General features: G+C 39.5%; 1 protein-coding gene across 8 annotated transcripts in view; it reads right to left on the bottom strand.

Annotated features, from left to right (window-relative positions):
- KATNAL2 (katanin catalytic subunit A1 like 2) overlaps positions 1 to 18,937 on the bottom strand; it is a 167,000-nt gene that overhangs the window by 46,035 nt on the left and 102,028 nt on the right. For 5 of the 8 annotated variants that reach the window (XM_045377721.2, XM_074022383.1, XM_005586765.4 and 2 more), the window contains exons 2-4: positions 12,116 to 12,186; positions 3,341 to 3,507; positions 1,951 to 1,993 (exon numbers count right to left, since the gene is read on the bottom strand). The exons of 1 other annotated variant lie outside the window; for it this stretch is intronic. In XM_045377721.2, the coding sequence (XP_045233656.2) occupies positions 1,951 to 1,993; positions 3,341 to 3,507; positions 12,116 to 12,186 (281 nt within the window). The remainder of the gene's footprint in view (positions 1 to 1,950; positions 1,994 to 3,340; positions 3,508 to 12,115; positions 12,187 to 18,937) is intronic. 2 more of the 8 variants (XM_005586766.4, XM_074022382.1) reach the window with 2 other exon arrangements.

Raw genomic sequence — 18,937 nt, forward strand, 5'->3', positions numbered from 1 at the left:
TCACCTTCCAGAATAGTGTGACCTCCTACTTTTTGGACATTGTATTTCTATTGATGGGGCTGGGACCACAGTAGCACTCGTGTCTCACTGTTGGCCCAGGTAAACTGAGATTTCCAGCTCTCTGATTTTATAATGGAGGAGCTATTTGTTGTAATTCTTGTTAGAGCTTAAACCTTATTTTATTAAATTTCATCTTGTTACTTTGAACCCATCTCCAGAATTGCCAAGACCTTTTGGGATCCCAGTTCTGTCATCCATCACATTAGATAACCTTTCCTCCTTTGGTTCATCAGCAAGTCTTTAAGCGGGGATTATAAATCTTTTCCAAGATTAGAAAAAGACACTTTGATTTGCTAATAGCCAGTCTCATGACATGTCTCACTTCAGTAACTATATTTGAGTATAAAATTGTCCACAGAAACATCATTCATTATTTTCCTAGTTATTCCTCCTGATTCTAACCATTTGCTATTCAATCTTTACACTTGCCACATACAAACATCTACTCAGAGAGGAGCTGAGGAGCCCCCACGCTGTCAAATGGGCCACTGTGCTCCATCCCTAAAGGGAACAAAGCACTCTGACACCATTCACTCACAAAGCATTTGCCAGGGAAGCATGCTGAGAAGGTTCCAGAAAGATAATCAGAATCCAAAAGCCTTCTGAAGCTGGCCACAAATGCTCCTCACGATTTCTATGCATAAGCAGTTACCATGTATTACCAGCGTCTGACTAGCTTTGTGGAAACTATAAATAAAAGAATAACACTTTTGTCAAAGCAATAAAACTCCTCCTACAGAATAGCACAAAGCAAAGGTAGCCCGAGGCCGATTATTACGACGAGTCGGATCGTGGAGCATGCGTGGGCTCCACGGCCATTTTTGTAAGCTGTGCCCACCAGCCCTGTGAGGTGTCCTAGGCCTTTCTTTCTGAGGCTGGAACAAGGGAACTGGAGTCGCAGGGGCAGGGAATGTAGCAGGGGCATAACAGAATCCATACCTCTTGAGGGCCTAATAAGTTGCATGTGATTACAATCTAACTTTTCTTTTTCCAAGAGCATTTTAAGATTTTACACACTTTGTTCACTGCCTGGATGGCTGCATCTTCCCATGAGGTTTTGGCTCTACTGTAATAGCAACAGCCCACAGGTTGTGATGCCCCACAGCTGGCCCTCACTGGCACCTGGCAGCAGCACCCTTGATCCCCTGGGTATTTCTGAACAGCCCTGACAGTGGAGGGGTCTGTGGGAGTGGGGAGAGAGGAATGGGAAGGACACTGGCAAGAGTAGGGGGCCTTGTGAGAGAAAGTGTGTACCCAGAAAGGTCCAGAGACAGAGGGGCTCCCATCAGAGGCTACAAGTCCCAGATGAGATTTGGACTTGAGAAGCTGGAGAAAGGAATGCAAGATGAGCTGTGAACAGGAGGGAAAAGCAAGAGAAGAATGGGTTCCCGCAGGCCAGGACTGGCGAAGGCAGAAGTGTAAGGCACCTCCTGGCTCATTGTTGATCTTCAGACAGGTGAGGACATCTGATCTGGGAGTGCTTGAAATTGACTAAATGATGAAAAGAGGGAAAATAATATTTCTTGGGTGCTCACTGTGTGCCAGGAACTCACTATGTGTCCGAGACTTGCTCCATGCTTGTAAATAGCAGAGCCAGGAGTTGAACATGGGTCTTTTAACCTCTGAGGTTCAGACTTTTCATATCACATGGCCTGGAAAGACAGAGCATCATGGGATGCACTTATTTACAGTAAAACCAGGAGAGTAGACAGACATTGGCCCAAATCTGGAGCAGCCGTAATGAGAGAAGTCCTGGGCTGGGCCAGGTCACGTGACTGCAGTCAGTCTTGCTGGGAGACAGTCACGGAGCTGTGCTGGCAAAGCTTCTGGAAAGGGATCCCACAAGCTCCTCGAGCCGAGTTGATTAAAATGAATTACCATTCACTTTACCTTCTGGTCTTCCCTCCACTTCTTTGTGGTAAATTATTTTCTGCTGTGACAAAACAGACATTGGGTGGGAAAGAAAATAATTTTAAGAGTGACAAAGTGATTTTTTTCAGGTATGTTTCCCCTTTTTGCATTGTTCTTAAAATCTGTGCTATAACCTTTTGGAATCTAGAGACTTTAAGCTATTCTCATCTAGAGAACTGAAATTACCAGCGAAGAGAAAGGGGCCCGAGCTTCTCCAGCATCTCCTCACAGAGAAACATTGCAAAGGGCTCAGATATTAAACGTGTCAGAGATTATGGACCTGGTGGCAACTCCAATATAGGCTAGCTTTACAACTACCATTTTGTTATGCTTTCATGAACTTGACACCATTTTGCTGTGTTACATGGGACACCAGGTTGATTGCACGAATCTGGCAGGGAAGACTTAAGTCATGCTCTGCAAGTTAAAATAAAAACAATGTGTCCAATATCATAGGAGAATTTGGGTATCATGCTATATGGGAACTAGCCAACTGGAAGTGAGATCATGTCCCTAACAGTGCTGATCACCCTGTAGTTAGGAGTCTGAGCTGTCTCTTCAAGACCCATATCTAACCACCTGCCAAGGAAGTCAAGCTCTGAATGCTGCATTGGAAGGGAGCTCAGATAAAATACCTCTTCGACCTTTTCTAGCTCTGAGATCTGGCCCTGGCTATTTTAAACTGATGTTCCTCTTGGTTTCCCGGTCCCTACATGAAATGTTAAAGTCTGTGGCTTAACAAGTGCCTTGTAAACAGGACAATGATCTCCCTTGGTTTATAATTACTTCCCCCACTTACAGACTTCTCAGTCAATGTTACTACAAAGCACAGGGCCCCCACTTTAGATCTTTCCTCCAGCCAGCCTCGTTGACTGCTAACCTATACTGGGTTTTTGTATTATATTGATCATTATCTGGATTGATGGCTTTCAAAAGCTTTTCATTATCTATACATGAGCTATTAGCTTCCCCAATATTCATTTTCGTAGTTATTTTCAAGACAGATAATAGGTCTCCTAACAACAAAAAAAGTCTTCTGTCATTTTTCCTCTTCCAACAGCTCTTTTCATCTCTAAAGAAATTAAAGTAATGTTAATCATCTGAAAAGTACCTATGATACACTGGGGTTTTGCTTTCATTGCCTGAAAACACATTTTCTCAAACAAATGCCAACATGACTAAAGGGATGTCAATGTCCAGATAATCATATTTCAGTTGTCCGTGCTGGACATGAGAATGGCTACACAATCCTCCTGGCCTACTCTTTTGGTTCAAGGTGAGGGTCTCCATCTATCTGGGAATATGATGAGAAAGATACCCTCATTTTACAGATGAGATAAAGCCTTATCTCTAGAAAATAGCCATGTACCTGTGTCTGATGACTTTTTGACAATTTTGGGGTATTTCTGAAATTTTACAAAATAATAACTCTCATATTCCATCAAAATAGTTTCAAGATCAACGTTGTCACAAACTTCAAAGCGTCGTAACCCCAGTTTAGTTTCTTGCTCCAAAGCATTTGCTGTATCGATATATCTGGCAGTTTCATAGAAGAAAAAGAAGAAATTAACTCAGATGAAAAGAATAATGGCTAACAGGCATTACAAGTCTAAAGGGATGCAATACAAAAAGTAAGCCTATATATAGCACATTAGATGAAAACTAGTATGTGCATAGGAGGTTTGCCTATACAGAGCCCCATATTTGTTAAGTATATTTAACTATTATCTTTCAAAGCAGTTGCCTTTGAAAGTTACATTATTGTTCTGGTGATGTTACCATTGTTCAGGATGTTTTTGGAAGTGCTTAAAAGTCAAATAAGTAAATCAACCAAGAAATATCTTGCTATTTGTCTTTACTCATTTGCAGCCTAAAATGGGTATTTGCCCAAACTTGGTTACCTCTCTATTCACAGGTATTCATTTTAGGTAACATTTGGCAAAATGATAAAACCCAAATTCAACCCAAATTTGCCATCATTGAAGTAATTCAAATGAACAGGTCTTGAGCACTGAAGGAAATTCCAAAGATCTACCAATCCAGATCATCAAAGAACTTTCATTTAAGATAACATCCACTTTGAATGTATGATTTGTTTCTGGTAATTTTTTAATCAGTCACACATTGCACTTCAGGGTGTTTCTGTATAAAAGTAGCACCTTGACCTTGGTTCCTCACTGTCATTTTTAACTTGTTCAGTTGTAAAACTGTCCAATTTAAGTGGCCTTAGCACTAGAAGCAAGGGCTCTGTCTCAAAATCCTCTGAAAGAAGAAAGACTCTGCAGGTCTTAAATTTTAGTTCTTAACTTCTTTTAAAACCAACAATTTTCTCCTGAAAAGTGTGCACATGTGCAAATTAGCATATAATTTCAGGAGCTCATCCAAGGACCCCAGATTCAGCTCATCCAAGGACCCCAGATTCAGATTTCTGCTGCAGGTTGGAGTTCTTTCTGTTTCATTTGAATCTAGATCCAGGAAAGTAGAAAGAGAAAACTTTCTTTTTTATTAGCCCTCCTCTCTCTCTCTGTCTCTCTGTCTCTCTCTCTTTCTTTCAGACGAGATCTCCTTATGTTGCCCAGGCTGGTCTCAAATGCCTGGCCTCAAGCGATTCCCTTCTTGGCCTCCCAAAGTGTTGGGATTACAGGTGTGAGCCATTATGCCTAGACTGAACTTTCTTGAAAGAGGTTGCCATGATTATTTTCAAAGACCTTGAAATGTATGTATTTCTCCTAAGCTAATTTTAAAGAAGTTGCAAACCACAGTCAGCTGACTCTAGTCAATCAGTTTCTATACTTTTTCATGTCTCACTATGCTTCTATACCATGTCTTAATCCTCATTTGACAGAGAGAAAAACTAAATCAGTTTTTTATTAATAACTTTAGTATGGAGTAATACATATTCACTTAACAAAAAACAAGAAAATACTGGTAAACCAAAAGAAAGTTCTGCCCCTCAGAGAAAATGACTAACATTTCCTCTGTTTTTACAAACTTTTTTTTAACTTTTTTTTTTTCTTTTTAGAGACAGGGCCTTGCTCTGTCACCTAAGCTGGAGTGCAGTGGCACAATCTTGGCTCACTGCAGCCTGGAACTCCTGGACTCAAGTAATCCTCCCACCTCAGCCTTTCGAGTACCTTGGACTACAGGTGTGCACTGCCACGCCCAGCTATTTATTTTATTTTATTTTATTTTATTGTAGAGACAGGATCTTGCCATACTGCCCAGGCTGGTCTCGAACTTCTGGTCTCAAGTGATTCTCCCTCTTGGCCTCCCAAAGTGCTGGGATTACAGACCTGAGCCACTACACCTGGCCCAAACTTTTAAAACAACGAAATACATACATATACTTATACATATGCACTTCTAAAACAAAAACAAAAAGAGAGAAAGGGAGATAAAGGAAGGATGGAAAGAAAGAAGATGGAAGATGGAAACATGCACTACAGATGGCTTGTAACCTTTACTGACATAACATTATATTCTGAACTCTTTCCAAGATCATAGAGTCTTAGCTTGAACAAAAATTACAAGAATAAATGATGGCAGGCCCCATGTTTCCTAAACTAATTGGTCAGAAGAACAAAACTGCCTGTGTTTTCCTGTTGCACTGAGCTTGAATGAAGTTTGAATTTGACGTGGTTGGAAGGAGGAGCCGCTAGAGATTCTTAACCAACAGAATGACAGGACGGGACTTTAAGAAGAGTAGTGTTCAGCAAGTAGTGTGCAATACTGGGCCGTAATAACAAGACACAAGAGAGAGATGGGGAGGCTACTAATATTACCTAAGCCCGAGAAGATGGATATGGAGGACTATTAGTAGAAGAACCAGAATCCATGACCCTCCATTGTCTGCTGTCACCAATTCTCACTCACGCATTCAAACTCTGGTCTTCCTGTTTACTTAATTGTTCCACTTAGGCTGTGCCCCTTCGTCCTCTGTGCCTCTGCCAGGAATGGCCTTATCATCACATCGGTCTATTCATATTCTATACATCTTTTAAGTCCAGCTCACACCACCCTCTCTACAAATCTTTCCCTGATTGTTTATTTTAATCCACAGTAATCTATCCTCTTTGCTGAATTTGTAGAACGTCATTAGATCTCTTTTACTGATGCTTATATGTCCTTAAAATTATCTATAGTTCATTTTCATTTTGATAATCCACTCATTTGTCCCTTTTCCAGCAGGTTTCGGGAAAATGATCAGTTCTGGGAGAACTTTCGTTGATTCCAGATACAAAGAGCCACCTCGTGGCAGAAAGGAAAAATGCACGCTTTGTAAGCAGCAAACTCGGCCTTAACAACTACATCTGACTTTTATTTTTGTCTTTTTGTTTTTACAGTTCTTCTTTCTGATACAATTTGTGGAACAAAAAATACATTGTAAGAAAAAATCAGGGATTATTTGTGAAAATGGCTGTGTCTTGGTTTCTAATTATTCTACCCATCTACATTCTAGTAAGTTCCTCAATAGCTATGCAAGTAACATTTACTGAGATTCTGTTACTATGTTCACAGTGCTGGGGCCTGGCATCTTGAGTTTAAGTTTTATAAGAGTCAGCTAATCTCGGAAGATAGCATTCTCAAAGTTATCTGTGGAAAACCAGTCTCTAAAGATGATCTGAGGAAAAAAAAAAAAGAGTTTCTTAGGCCAGGCATAGTGATTCACTCCAGTAATCTCAGCACTCTAGAAGCCAAGGCAGGTGGATCAATTGAGCCCAGGAGTTCCAGACCAGCCTGGGCAATATGGCTAAATCTCATCTCTACCAAAAAAACGAAACAAAACAACAAAACAAAAAGTAGCCATGGTGGTGCGCACCTGCAGTCGAGCTAATTGGGAGGCTGAGGTGGGAGGATTGCGTGAGACCACAAGTTCAAGACCAGCTGTCTACATAGCAAGATTCCATCTCTACCATAAATAAATAAATAAACTGAGTGTGGTGGCACACACCTGTAGTTTCAGCTACACAGGAGGTTGAAGTGAGAGGATCACTTGAACCCAGGAATTTGAGGCTGCAGTGAGCCATGACTGGGCAACTGTACTTCAGCCTGGATGATAAGCGAGACTCTGTCTTCAAAACAACCACCACCACCACCACCACCACCACAATAAGAAAACCCCAGAAAAACCTTGGCTAAATTGGTTTGCAAAACCTTGAATACTGTGACTTTATTATGATATTCTCATTGCACATAGTAAATTAGATGGTCTGAGAAGTCTTGAAATAAGGGACCTTGTTTAGTTTAACCCAATATCTGCCAAGCGTACCTGACCACGAAACTCTTTCACATCTATTACCATTCTGTATAACTACCCTTTCAAGTGTTTCACACACTTAGAAAAGCACCTTGAAGTATTTTAACTCAGGGTTCTTTGGATAGAGCTGAGATTCCATCAAAAGATGATATAAAATGGGCCAAGCCCACATTCCAGTTTCTTTTTTTTTTTTTTTTGAGACGGAGTCTCGCTCTGTCGCCCAGGCTGGGGTGCAGTGGCCGCATCTCAGCTCACTGCAAGCTCCGCCTCCCGGGTTTACGCCATTCTCCTGCCTCAGCCTCCCGAGTAGCTGGGACTACAGGCGCCCGCCACCTCGCCTGGCTAGTTTTTTATATTTTTTAATAGAGACGGGGTTTCACCGTGTTAGCCAGGATGGTCTCGACTTCCTGACCTCGTGATCCGCCCGTCTCGGCCTCCCAAAGTGCTGGGATTACAGGCTTGAGCCACCGCACCCGGCCTCCAGTTTCTTTAAGTCCTTTGCTGAACCAAGTTGAGTATTAAGAGAATAAAACCCAAATCCTATCAATAATAGAAGTATAAGTGTCATTGTCAGGCATGATTCTAAGCATGTTGCATATTTAATCCTCGTAATAACTGCATCTACCTGATACTTAGCTATACCCCATTACTCCATTTTATAGATGAGGGAACTGAAGCACAAAGAGAATAAGCACAAAGAGAATAAGTAATTTGTCCAAGATCACAGATTAGCAAAGAGAAGAGCAGGCACTTGAAAGAAAATAGTCTGGACCGGGTGCGGTGGCTCATGCCTGTAATCCCAGCACTTTGGGAGGCCGAGGAGAGAGGATCACGAGGTCAGGAGATCGAGACCATCCTGGCTAACACGGTGAAACCCCGTCTCTACTAAAAATACAAAAAAATTAGCCAGGCGCGGTGGCGGGCGCCTATAGTTCCAGCTACTCGGGAAGCTGAGGCAGGAGAAAGGCCTGAACTCGGGAGGAGGAGCTTACAGTGAGCCAAGATCGCATCACTGCACTCCAGCCTGGGAGACAGAGTAAGACTCCGTCTCAAAAAGAAAAAAAAGAAAAGGAAAGAAAAGAAAAGAGAATAGTCTGGCTCCCAATGGCTCCTAAGTCTATCTGCATATCCTGGAAGCTGTCCCTATGACAACAAGCCCCACAGCTCTGTCATAGATTGGACACTTGGCGCTTTCTCATATGCTACCCTTTGGGTTACTTTTCTTAAGTGCCTGTTGAATAGAGCGGAGCAGCCCACTACCTGCATGCAGACTGTCTGGCTTGTCAATTTCAGGAACACTCTTATAGTCCAGATGGAGAAACAGAGGCACAGAAAAGACCAAAGTCAGCCCTGCCCTGCTCGGGGGCTCAATTCCACCCCACTGCTATATGGAGATACAGAGTATGAGCCTACGTAGAGAAGTGACTGATGGCCTGCCTGCCTGCTAACCATGGGATGGGGGCACTCATTTCTCTAGTCTGAGAGTGGGTGGTGGGGATGTGGGAAGAATGAGCTATTTTCTCAATAAAATATATCTCCCTAACACCAGAAAGAGAAGTGTCTGATAAAATCATGTGTTTCAAGGTGAGTAAGAAAAGTTTTTGTATTAAAGATGTTGCAATTCATTATATTTACCATAAGAAAAAAGTCATTCTCAAAATTCTGATACTAAGTGTGATGAGAAAGGCTACTTTTTGCAATTAAGCAGCTTACATGGTCAGCCAAGGGGAGAAAATAAATCAGATTACTCAGTAACAAAGTTTGTTCAAAGGTACAGTGTTATAATTGACTATCAAGTGCATATATCTAACTTTTTTTGAAAAGTAACCATTTATTAGAACCAGTACAAGGGTATGAAAAGAGGGAAAAGAGGAGGGTAGAAGAGGAGGAGAGAATGAGGTCTGCATCAGATGTCAGTTATGGAAACACATAAATGCTTACTTTTAAACGTTTACATTTAAAAGGTGAACATATATATAGACCAATTTTACTTTTTTAAAAAAAATCAAAAGCAGACATGTTTGGCTGAAATAAAATCAAGAAACACAACCAAAACTCCCCCATAAAACTAAAAGTCCATAGAGAATTCAATTTCTCATTTCCATTCAGAAATCTAGCTACAACGTGATTTGTTTGCTACTCAGGATGGTACGGAGTGCTGAAAGAAACTACCAAATGCATATATCTGAAATTTTGGGGGAAAAAAACGCAAAAAACAAGAACCCCAGATTCTTTAATGACACAAATGATTTTTAAAATGCTTAAGTACAATTGCAGAGATTTCATTTTCTTTAAAAGACTTTAAGGGCACATGTTCTCAGGATCTCTTAAGGGCTGTGTCATCGAAATTAAAAAAAAAAAAAAAAGACCAAAAGATGGTGATTCTAGGTTGCATGTGGTGGCTCACACCTATAATCCCAGCAGTTTAGGAGGCTGAGGTGAATGGATCACCTGAGGTCAGGAGTTTGAGACCAGCCTGGCCGACATGGTGAAGCCACGTCTCTACTAAAATTAATTAGTCGGGCATGGTGGCAGCCGCCTATAATCCCAGCTACTCAGGAGGCTGAGGCAGGAGAATCACTTGAACTTGGGAGGCAGAGGTTGCAGCCAGCTGAGATCATGCCACAGCAGTTCAGCCTGGGCAACAGAGCGAGACTCTGCCTCAAAAAAAAAAAAAAATCATCATTCAAAACAAAAACCTCAAAAAACATAGCCCACCCGCATTATGATTTTTCTGATGTGATCCTCAAGCAAAAGCAATCTTCAACATTGGAGCAAAAAAATAAGGACCTGGAAGGCTTTTGGGTCAGGATAGGCCTGGAAAGTTCTCCCACTTAGACCCAGGTGACCTCCTGACACAATCTTTGACTATTCTAAGCCTGAATTTCTTCAAGTATAAAATAGATACCCCAATATCTACTATAAAATGTGGAGAAAAATTCCTCAAAGTCTCTAAAATGGTCATCCCTTCTAGGGGGCAATAGGTTTATTGAAAGCAGTGGTTGCTGGCATGGGTAAGAGAAACAATGGGAACTCTCAGTTCCTTGTCAACTGCCTCCTGCCCTCCTCACTTTTTTCCTTTGTGCCTCTCCAGGACTAGGGTCACTGGAACCTCAAAACTGACTTTTAGTTCCAGTAGCTCCCTTGTTTAATGGAGGAAAAGATGCTTATCAGACTTTTTGGGAAAATATCAAAAATTGATTGGTTTTTCTTGCTCTAACTCCAGATTTCTCCATCTTGGCGCTGTTGACATTCAACGCCAGATAATTATCTGTCGTAGGGGCTGTCTTGTGCGTCAGATGGCATTTGGCAGTATCCTTGGCCTCTACCCACTAGATGCCAGTGCGACAGCCAAAAAGAACTCTAAGCATTGCCAAGTATCCCCCAAGGGACAAAATCACCCTAATTGAGAACCACTGCTCTAACTCAAAAGTTTTAAAGCCCTAATCTCAGTGACTGGGAGGTTGAGGCAGGAGGATCACTTGAAGCCAGTAGTTCAAGACCAGCCTGAGCACCAGCAAGATCCTGTCTCTAAAAACAATTTAAATATTAACTGGACATGGTGGCATGTGCCTGTAGTCCCAGCTACTCAGGAGGCTGAGCTGAGAGGATTCCTTGAACCTAGGAGTTAGAGGTTGCAGTGAACTATGATCATGCAGCCCGGGCAACAGAGTGAGACCCCCATCTGTTAAAAAAAAAAAAAAAAAAAAAAAAAAGTTTGTAAGCTCTTAGTCTGAAACCTACATGTTTTCTTCCTGACTGAAATTTGAAAAGAAAAGTGAATATAAAGTAGATAGTGCCCTTCAAACACTTTGTGGAGCAGCTCTCTTCCTCTTATACCATCCAACACTGTAACTGCTTGTGTGTTTTCAATGAGGTAGGTGGCCAAACCCAAAAGTTTTTAAATTTCCTCACCCTGCCAGTTATAGAATGGGTATTGCGAGGAAGAAGAGAGCTGGGCTTAGGTTGTCCAAGTAAATGCAATACCTTTATTTTCAGGAAAGGAAAACTGATTAAGAAAGTTATCTTGTGTACATAGCCAGCAGTGAGACTACAGAGAAACCTCATTTCTGTCCTATCTTCAAATGTGTAGAGGAAAGGAAAAGTACTTTATGTACTGGATAGACCTGTTGAAAAAGTTTTCAATATATAATGTGAAAAATACCTAAGTAAATGAGGCAATAAAAGCATACGTCTGAGGCCAGAGGCACTGGCTCACACCTGTAATCCCAGAACTTTGGGAGGCTGAGGTGGGCTGATCATTTGAGCTCAGGAATTCGAGACCAGCCTGGAAAACATGGTGAGACCCTGTCTCTACAAAAAATACAAAAATTAGCCAGGCATGATGGTGCACACCAGCAATCCCAGCTACTGGAGAGGCTGGGAGCAGGGGGATGTGGTTAGAGGCTGCAGTGAGCCATGATTACACTCCAGCCTGGACAACAGAATGAAACCCCATCTCAAAAAAGAAAAAGTGTATGTCTGGGTTGCTGGGGCAGGAGGAGGAATTGGTGGCACATAGGGGATTTTTAGGATGGCGAAATGATTCTGTATGGTACCATATTGGCAGATACATGGCCATTATGCATTTGTCAAAACTCACAGCACAATATAACGCAGAGTATGCCCTAATGTAAACTATGGACTTCAGTTAATAATGTATCGGCCCGTCAACTGTAATAATATACCACATCAATACAGATGTCACTGGGAGGGGAAACTGGAAAAGGGAAGGGGTGTACAGAACCCTGTACTTTCTGCTTGATTTTTTGTAAATATAGAACTGCTCAAAACAAGAAAGTGTATTGTATTTAAAAGTATGTATCTGGAAAAGTAGAGAGCAGAGAAAGAGGAAACATCTCTATAAATGTTTGGAATGTAACATACCCTTCTTGTGTTAAATAATGTGAAATCAAAATGAGAAGATTTTTTCGTCGTGCTTCTGTCCTTATCTCGCACTGTGAACAAAGAGGAAAATTTAGGTAGGATGACAACAAAAAATAACACTGCTCTTACAGCAATAAACCCTGGAAGGTAAATGTAACCTGTCAAAACCAAGCAGCATGACTTAAAGGCTGGAAAGCAGTTTGAAGTCTCTAAGGACACATAAAGTTGTTTTTCATCATTATTTTCTTCTTACAGCTGCCTTCTCAATTGTAAACTTAAGGGACAATGATTTGAATTAGGATTGCTCTTTACCACTTGAACTTCTTCCTGCCGAGCCAATCGGCCTTTTATTGCTTATAATCGTGAGGAAACAAATGCACATCTACTACTATTGGGACCAGGTTAAGGAAAGTGATTAGAAAAAGATAATCAGCTGCGAGCCAGAAATCATCTGTGACAACACAGGCACTTACCTGCTACTATATCTCTAGTTCACTCAGAGCCCCACCCAGTCCCTGCCAAATGCAGAGATGAGTTCCCACAAACCATTCAGGGGTGACTGCACAGGCAAGCATTTAGAATAGCCATTGAGAATAGCAGAGGCCATAAAAGGACAACTCCTGTATAATAAGGTCTTTGCTCAAACTAGATGAATCCATGCATTTATTCACAGTGTTAATGTGCTACATTTAGGAATCTGGTATCTCACATTGCCCCGAAATGTATTCACAAAATAATCATGTTCACTAATACTTCCCTTATTTGAAAATAACTTATCTATCTTTATCTAAGGAGAATATAGGTAAGAACTAGACAAAAGCCATAAAAGGTCTTTGTGTGGCCTAAATTATATCATAAAATCTGTGGACACTTATATTCATGACACATACAAACAATTTACAGTGGCTGGGTGCAGTGGCTCACACCTATAATCCCAGCAATCTGGGAGACCAAGGTGGACGGATCACTTGAGGTCAGGAATTCGAGACCAGCCTGGCCAACATGGTAAAACCCCATCTCTACAAAAAATACAAGAATTAGCCAGTGGTGGTGGCATGCACCTGTAATTCCAGCTGCTCAAGAGGCTGAGGCATGAGAATCTCTTGAACCTGGGAGGTGGAGGTTGCAGCAAGCCAAGATCTTGCCACTGCACTCCAGGCTGTGTGACAGAGTGAGACTCTGTCTCAAAAAAAAAAAAAAAAAAAAAAAAAAAAAAAAAAAAAAAAACAGAAAAGGAAAAAGAAAAACAAGCAAACCAAAAACCAAAAAACACTTTTCAGGCTTTCATGCAGAGCTTTCTAAAAATTAATGTTGTAATGAAATTAAAATATGCATATAATTACTTGAAAATCAAATAATTATTAAATTTTTTTCTAATATTGCTTTATTTATTGTGGTAAAATATACGTAATATAAAATTTACCATTTTGACCATTTTTTTCTTTTTAAATTTTTTTTTGAGACAGGGTCTCACTCTGTGGCCCAGGCTGGAGTACAGTGGTGTGATCAGGGATCATGGCAGCCCTGCACTCACCAGGCTCAGGTGATCCTTCTGCCTCAGCCTCCCAGTAGCTGGGACTACAGGTGCACACTACCACTTAAATAAAACTAATCTGGCCGATTTCTATATTTTTTGTAGAGATGGGAGTCTTACAATGTTGGCCAAGCTGTTCTGAAACTCCTGGCCTCAAGCAATCTTCCTACTTTGGCCTTTCAAGGTGCTGGGATTACAGGCATGAGCCACCACACCCGGCCCATTTTAAAATTTTTTTTATTTTTTTATTTTTTTATTTTTATTTTTATTTTTTTTGAGAAGGAGTCTTGTTCTTATCACCCACGTTGGAATGCAGTGGTGTGATCTCTGATCACTGCAAACTCCGCCTCCCAGATTCAAGCGATTACTCCTGCCTCAGCTTCTTGAGTAGCTGGGATTACAGACGCCTGCCACCATGCCTGGCTAATTTTTGTACTTTATTAGTAGAGATAGGGTTTTGCCATGTTAGCCAGGCTGGTCTCGAACTCCTGACCTTAGGTGATCCACCCGCTGCAGCCTCCCAAAGTGCTGGAATTACAGGTGTGAACCACTGCACCTGGCCATCATTTTAACCATTTTTAAGTGTACATTTCAGTGTCATTAAATACATTCGCATTGCTGTACAACCATCACCACCATCCATCTCCAGAAATTTTTCATCTTCCCCAATTGAAACTTCATTCCCATTAAAGAGTAACTCCACGTCTCCCCTGCCCCCAGCCCCTGGCAATCACCTCTCTACTTTTTTGTCTGTGGCCCAGGATAGCTTTGAATGTGGCCCAACACAAATTTGTAAATTTTGTTAAAACATTATGAGTTTTTTTTTTTTTTTTTTAGCTCATCAGCTATCCGTTAGTGTTAGTGTAGTTTATGTGTGGCCCAAGGGAATTCTTCTTCCACAGTGGCCCAGGGAAAGCAAAAGTTTGGACACCCTTGCCCTAGAGGGAACAACCTTAATTATTTTTACCATGTTTCTAAATAATACATCAGTGTTTCATGATATGTGTGTTAGGCATTAACTATTCACTTCCTTTAAGATAGATGAGAACTAAGCTGTCTTACACCCTTTTCAAACTATCCTTCCCTACAGTTGGATCAGTATTTGCTGATTACATTATTAGGACCATGTAAAAGTTGTTCACAGTGGAGCCAAAAATACCATGGTTACTTTTCCATTTCTGTACATTTTTTTGAAATGAATAACCACCCCATTTTTATTAGGTTACTTTCCAACATACCTATTATTAATAATTAAAACACTAACACATCTCATATCACTTTCCATGCCATCAAATACATAGATTTTGTGTCCTTTCTACTCACTCACCTCTTGCTTCCCTCTTGGAGCCTCTATCCTCCCATTCTGCTCTAGAGAATGACTCTTAGACCTGCAATAGATGCTGTTTCTGGGATTTCCCTTTGACATTTTCTTGCATTGGATCCCCTAGAAACTGAGTCTTTCTCTTCTGGTCCCTCTCTTGTTTTAATAGCACACATTCTCTTGAGTAAAGGTGTATGGGAGATAAATGGAAGAATTTGTATGCCTGAAAGTGTCTTTATTTTACTTCAAGCTTGACAGCCTGAAAAGGTATAACATTACCATTATGATTCCTGATCCTTTGCATGTAATGTAATTTTTCTTCCCAGGAAACTTTTAGGATCTCATTTTTAAACCTAGGGTTCTAAAATTACACAATTTCTTTGGTGTGGATCATTTTCTGTTCACTGCCTAGCCATTGTCAAGCTAGAAATCCTCATATTCTCATTTTTTGAAAGCTTCTTTATTATTTCTTTGGTAAATTATTTCCCTGTGTTTTCTCTGGTTTAATTTTATGAATACCTATTAATTGGATAGGAGATATCCTGAATAGATTTTTAAAGTTTTTTTTTCCACAGTGTTCCATTCCTTTGTCTCTTTTGTTCTATATTCTGAGCAATTTCCTTGACCTTATTTTTTAGCAGAAGTATTATTTAGCAGAATTTATTTATAATAACATTTTTAATTTCCAGGAGCTTCTTCTTATTCTCTGATTCTTTCTTTTTTCATAGCATCTTATTCTTGTTTTTTAGAGTATTCTCTTATCTTATTATTTAAAGTCATAATGAAGAGGTTCAGTTATGCTCAGTATTTGCAATGTAAGTAGGCAGGTAACCTATTTTATAAACATATCCATCCAAAAGAATTCAAATAGAAAGTTTTGTTGCTTAAGATGATAATCCCTTATTCAGTGTGCTAGAAAACACAACAAATAAGGCAACCTGTGTTTCAAAATGTTTGTGAAGGGAGCATAGTAACTACCATTTGTTTGACTGATTTTGCTCTCTGCCATTCAAAAGCTAGTTGTTGCTTTGAATTTAGTCTAAAATAAATAAAACTCAGGGCTCTCAGAAGTCCAAAAGAAAAAGAGATTTAAAAATATAATCCTCGAACCTATAAAATAGATGACATAAAATGTAGTGATTCAGAATGAGATAAATAGTTGCAAAGGATGTATCTGATAAAGGACTGGTATCCAAAATACACAAACACAGAAAAACCCTCTTAAAACTCAACACTAAAAAAAAAAAATCCACTTAAAAACAGGCAAAACAATGAACTGACACTTCACAGAAGAAGATATAGAGATGGTAACCAAACATATGAAAAGATAACATTACGTCATCAAGGAATGGAAAGTTAAAACAACAGTGAAATACCACTACACACTTACTGGGATGGTGAAAATCCAAAATACCAAATGCTGGCAAGGATGTAGAGCAACAGAAACTCATTGATCGCTGGTGGGATGCAAAACAGTACAAACACTTTGAAAGACACTTTGGCAGGTTTTTTTAAAGTAAAGACTAACCATACTCTTAGCAATTACTCTGACCCAACAATTGCACTCCTTGGTATTTACCCAAATGAGTTGAAAACTTATGCTCACAGAGAAACTGGCACAGGGATGTTATTCATAATTGCCAAAACTTAGAAGCAACCAAGATGTCGTTCAGTAGGTGAATGGATAGATAAATTGTGGTATACTCAGACAATGGAATATTATTCAGAGCTAAAAGAAATGAGCTATCAAACCATGAAAGAACATTTAGATGCATATCACTAAGTGGAAGAAGCCAATTGAAAAGCCTATATACTGTATGATTCCAAATATATAACATGCTGGAAAAGGCAAAACTATAGAGACAGTAAAAGGATAAGTGATTGCTAGGGGTTGTGGGGAGGAAGGGATGAACAGGTAGAGTACAAGATTTCTAGGGCAGCGAAACCATTCTATATGATATACTGTAGTGACAGATATGCACCATTATACATTTGTCCAAACCCACAGAATATACAGCAGCAAGCATGAACCCTCATGTAAAATGGACTTTGGTTGATAATGATGCCAGTGTAGATCCATCGATTTAACAACATGTAATTGTATTTTGGGATGTTGACAGTGGGGGAAGGTGAGCATGTGGAGAGGGGAGGTACGTGGGAATTCGCTATACTTTGTTCAATTTGGTTGTGAATCTAAAACTGTGCTAAAAAATAAATTCTATTTTTTAAAAAACAGTGACTAATTTTTAAACATACATGTCAGTACTACTGTATTTAAATGGATGTTTATGGTTTCAAATTAGTTCCTTGGCAGATCAGATTCTTATTCCATTGCCCAAAAAATTTCTGAAACTCTTATTATAAAATTGTATTCATTATAGATTAATGACCACAGTCTTCCCCCAAGCTGCATTTACAAAAATAATCATGGTAGAAAACTGGTCCAATGTGTAAAACCATGAGAAAAAAAACACATTTTGGTCACATTCTTTCTTAAAGTTTAATTTTATTTGTTTAGAGATAGGGATCTCACCATGTTACCAGGCTGGCCTTGAACTCCTGGGCTGAAGTGATCCTCCTACCTCAGCCTCCCAAGTAGTTGGGACTACAAGTGTGCACCATTCCACCCAGCCTATATTTTTTTAAGTCTTCTTACAAAGTGGTACTCTCATGTGATTTGATAACTTGTTTTTTAAAATAATATTTTATAAATATTTTTCCAAGGCATTAAATGTTTTTATGATACTTGATTTTTAATGTATGCAGAGAATGTACCATAACTTAATCAATCTTCTATTGTTATGTAAATGTATGTCTCTTCCAATTTACAAATACTGTTAGGAGATTTGGCTATTTCTAAAATCCAAATTAATCCTCAATGACAGATCTGATAACATTAAGGAGAGCTTTAAAAGCATACAACAGTCTGCTCTGAAACAATGTCACTGGGAACATTTCTATCTCTGTCCTTGAAGACAGCGGTGATGGGGGGAATGGTTAACAAACCCAAAAACAAATTACCAAGAGAGAAAGAATCAAGAAGGCAATTACAGTAGTCTTCTTTGCTATATTTTCTGTTATTGTGAGATATATATATATATATATATGATTTATATGAGTGTATAACACATCCATTCATTTTTAATAATAAACAAACACCACCCAGATTATGACCCAGAGCACCTTCAATATCTTAGAAGCCCCCTTGGGTGTTCCCTGCAGATGGTTCCCCTCCCTCCCCCCTGAGATAATGACCAGCCTGAATTTTGTGCTTATCAGTCACTTTTTCTTTCTGATTTTTACCAACTATGTCTGTATTCTTAAAAAATACCTTTGTTCACTTTTCTCATTTTTGAACTTTATATGAACGAAATACACATCTATTTTTGGTGACTACTTTTGTCCAACAGTATGTAATTTTCCCCATATTAAAGTAGAGAGTTAGAAATTTTCCAGCTATTCCATGAAATTTTCATGTAAATTATCTGTTTCTATGGTTTTCTGGTCTATCTGGGCACAATTTCAAAGTGCCTTACAGGTTTCTTCTCTAATGTCTCTTAAAGTAACTTCTTTTTCCCAGAAAACAGAAATAGCATTAAATACTTCCAGTTGCCCACAGCACCTGGCATGGTGACAAATGCCAAGTAGAGACTATTTCTGTATTTATTTTTCCCATTAAATGTTGATTTAATTTTCTTCTCATTCTATTTTCTTCCCTCCCCCTCAGCTTTATTAAGGTATAATTGAATAATAAAAATTGTTTATATTTATTCACATACGATTTTGTGGTAAGAAGATTGATATTTCTTGATAGGTTTACTAGATCACTTTTTTTCGAACTATAGGTCATAAAGTCAACTTAATCAGTTATAAGAAGCATAGTTGAATAAAATAGAATTATTGCAGAATGCATAACAGGTAAGAAGGCTTAGTATTGAGTCAGGAAACTTTTGTTGCATTTGTGTGT

This window comes from Macaca fascicularis, chromosome 18, assembly GCF_037993035.2.
Source record: "Macaca fascicularis isolate 582-1 chromosome 18, T2T-MFA8v1.1".
Classification (NCBI taxonomy): domain Eukaryota; kingdom Metazoa; phylum Chordata; class Mammalia; order Primates; family Cercopithecidae; genus Macaca; species Macaca fascicularis.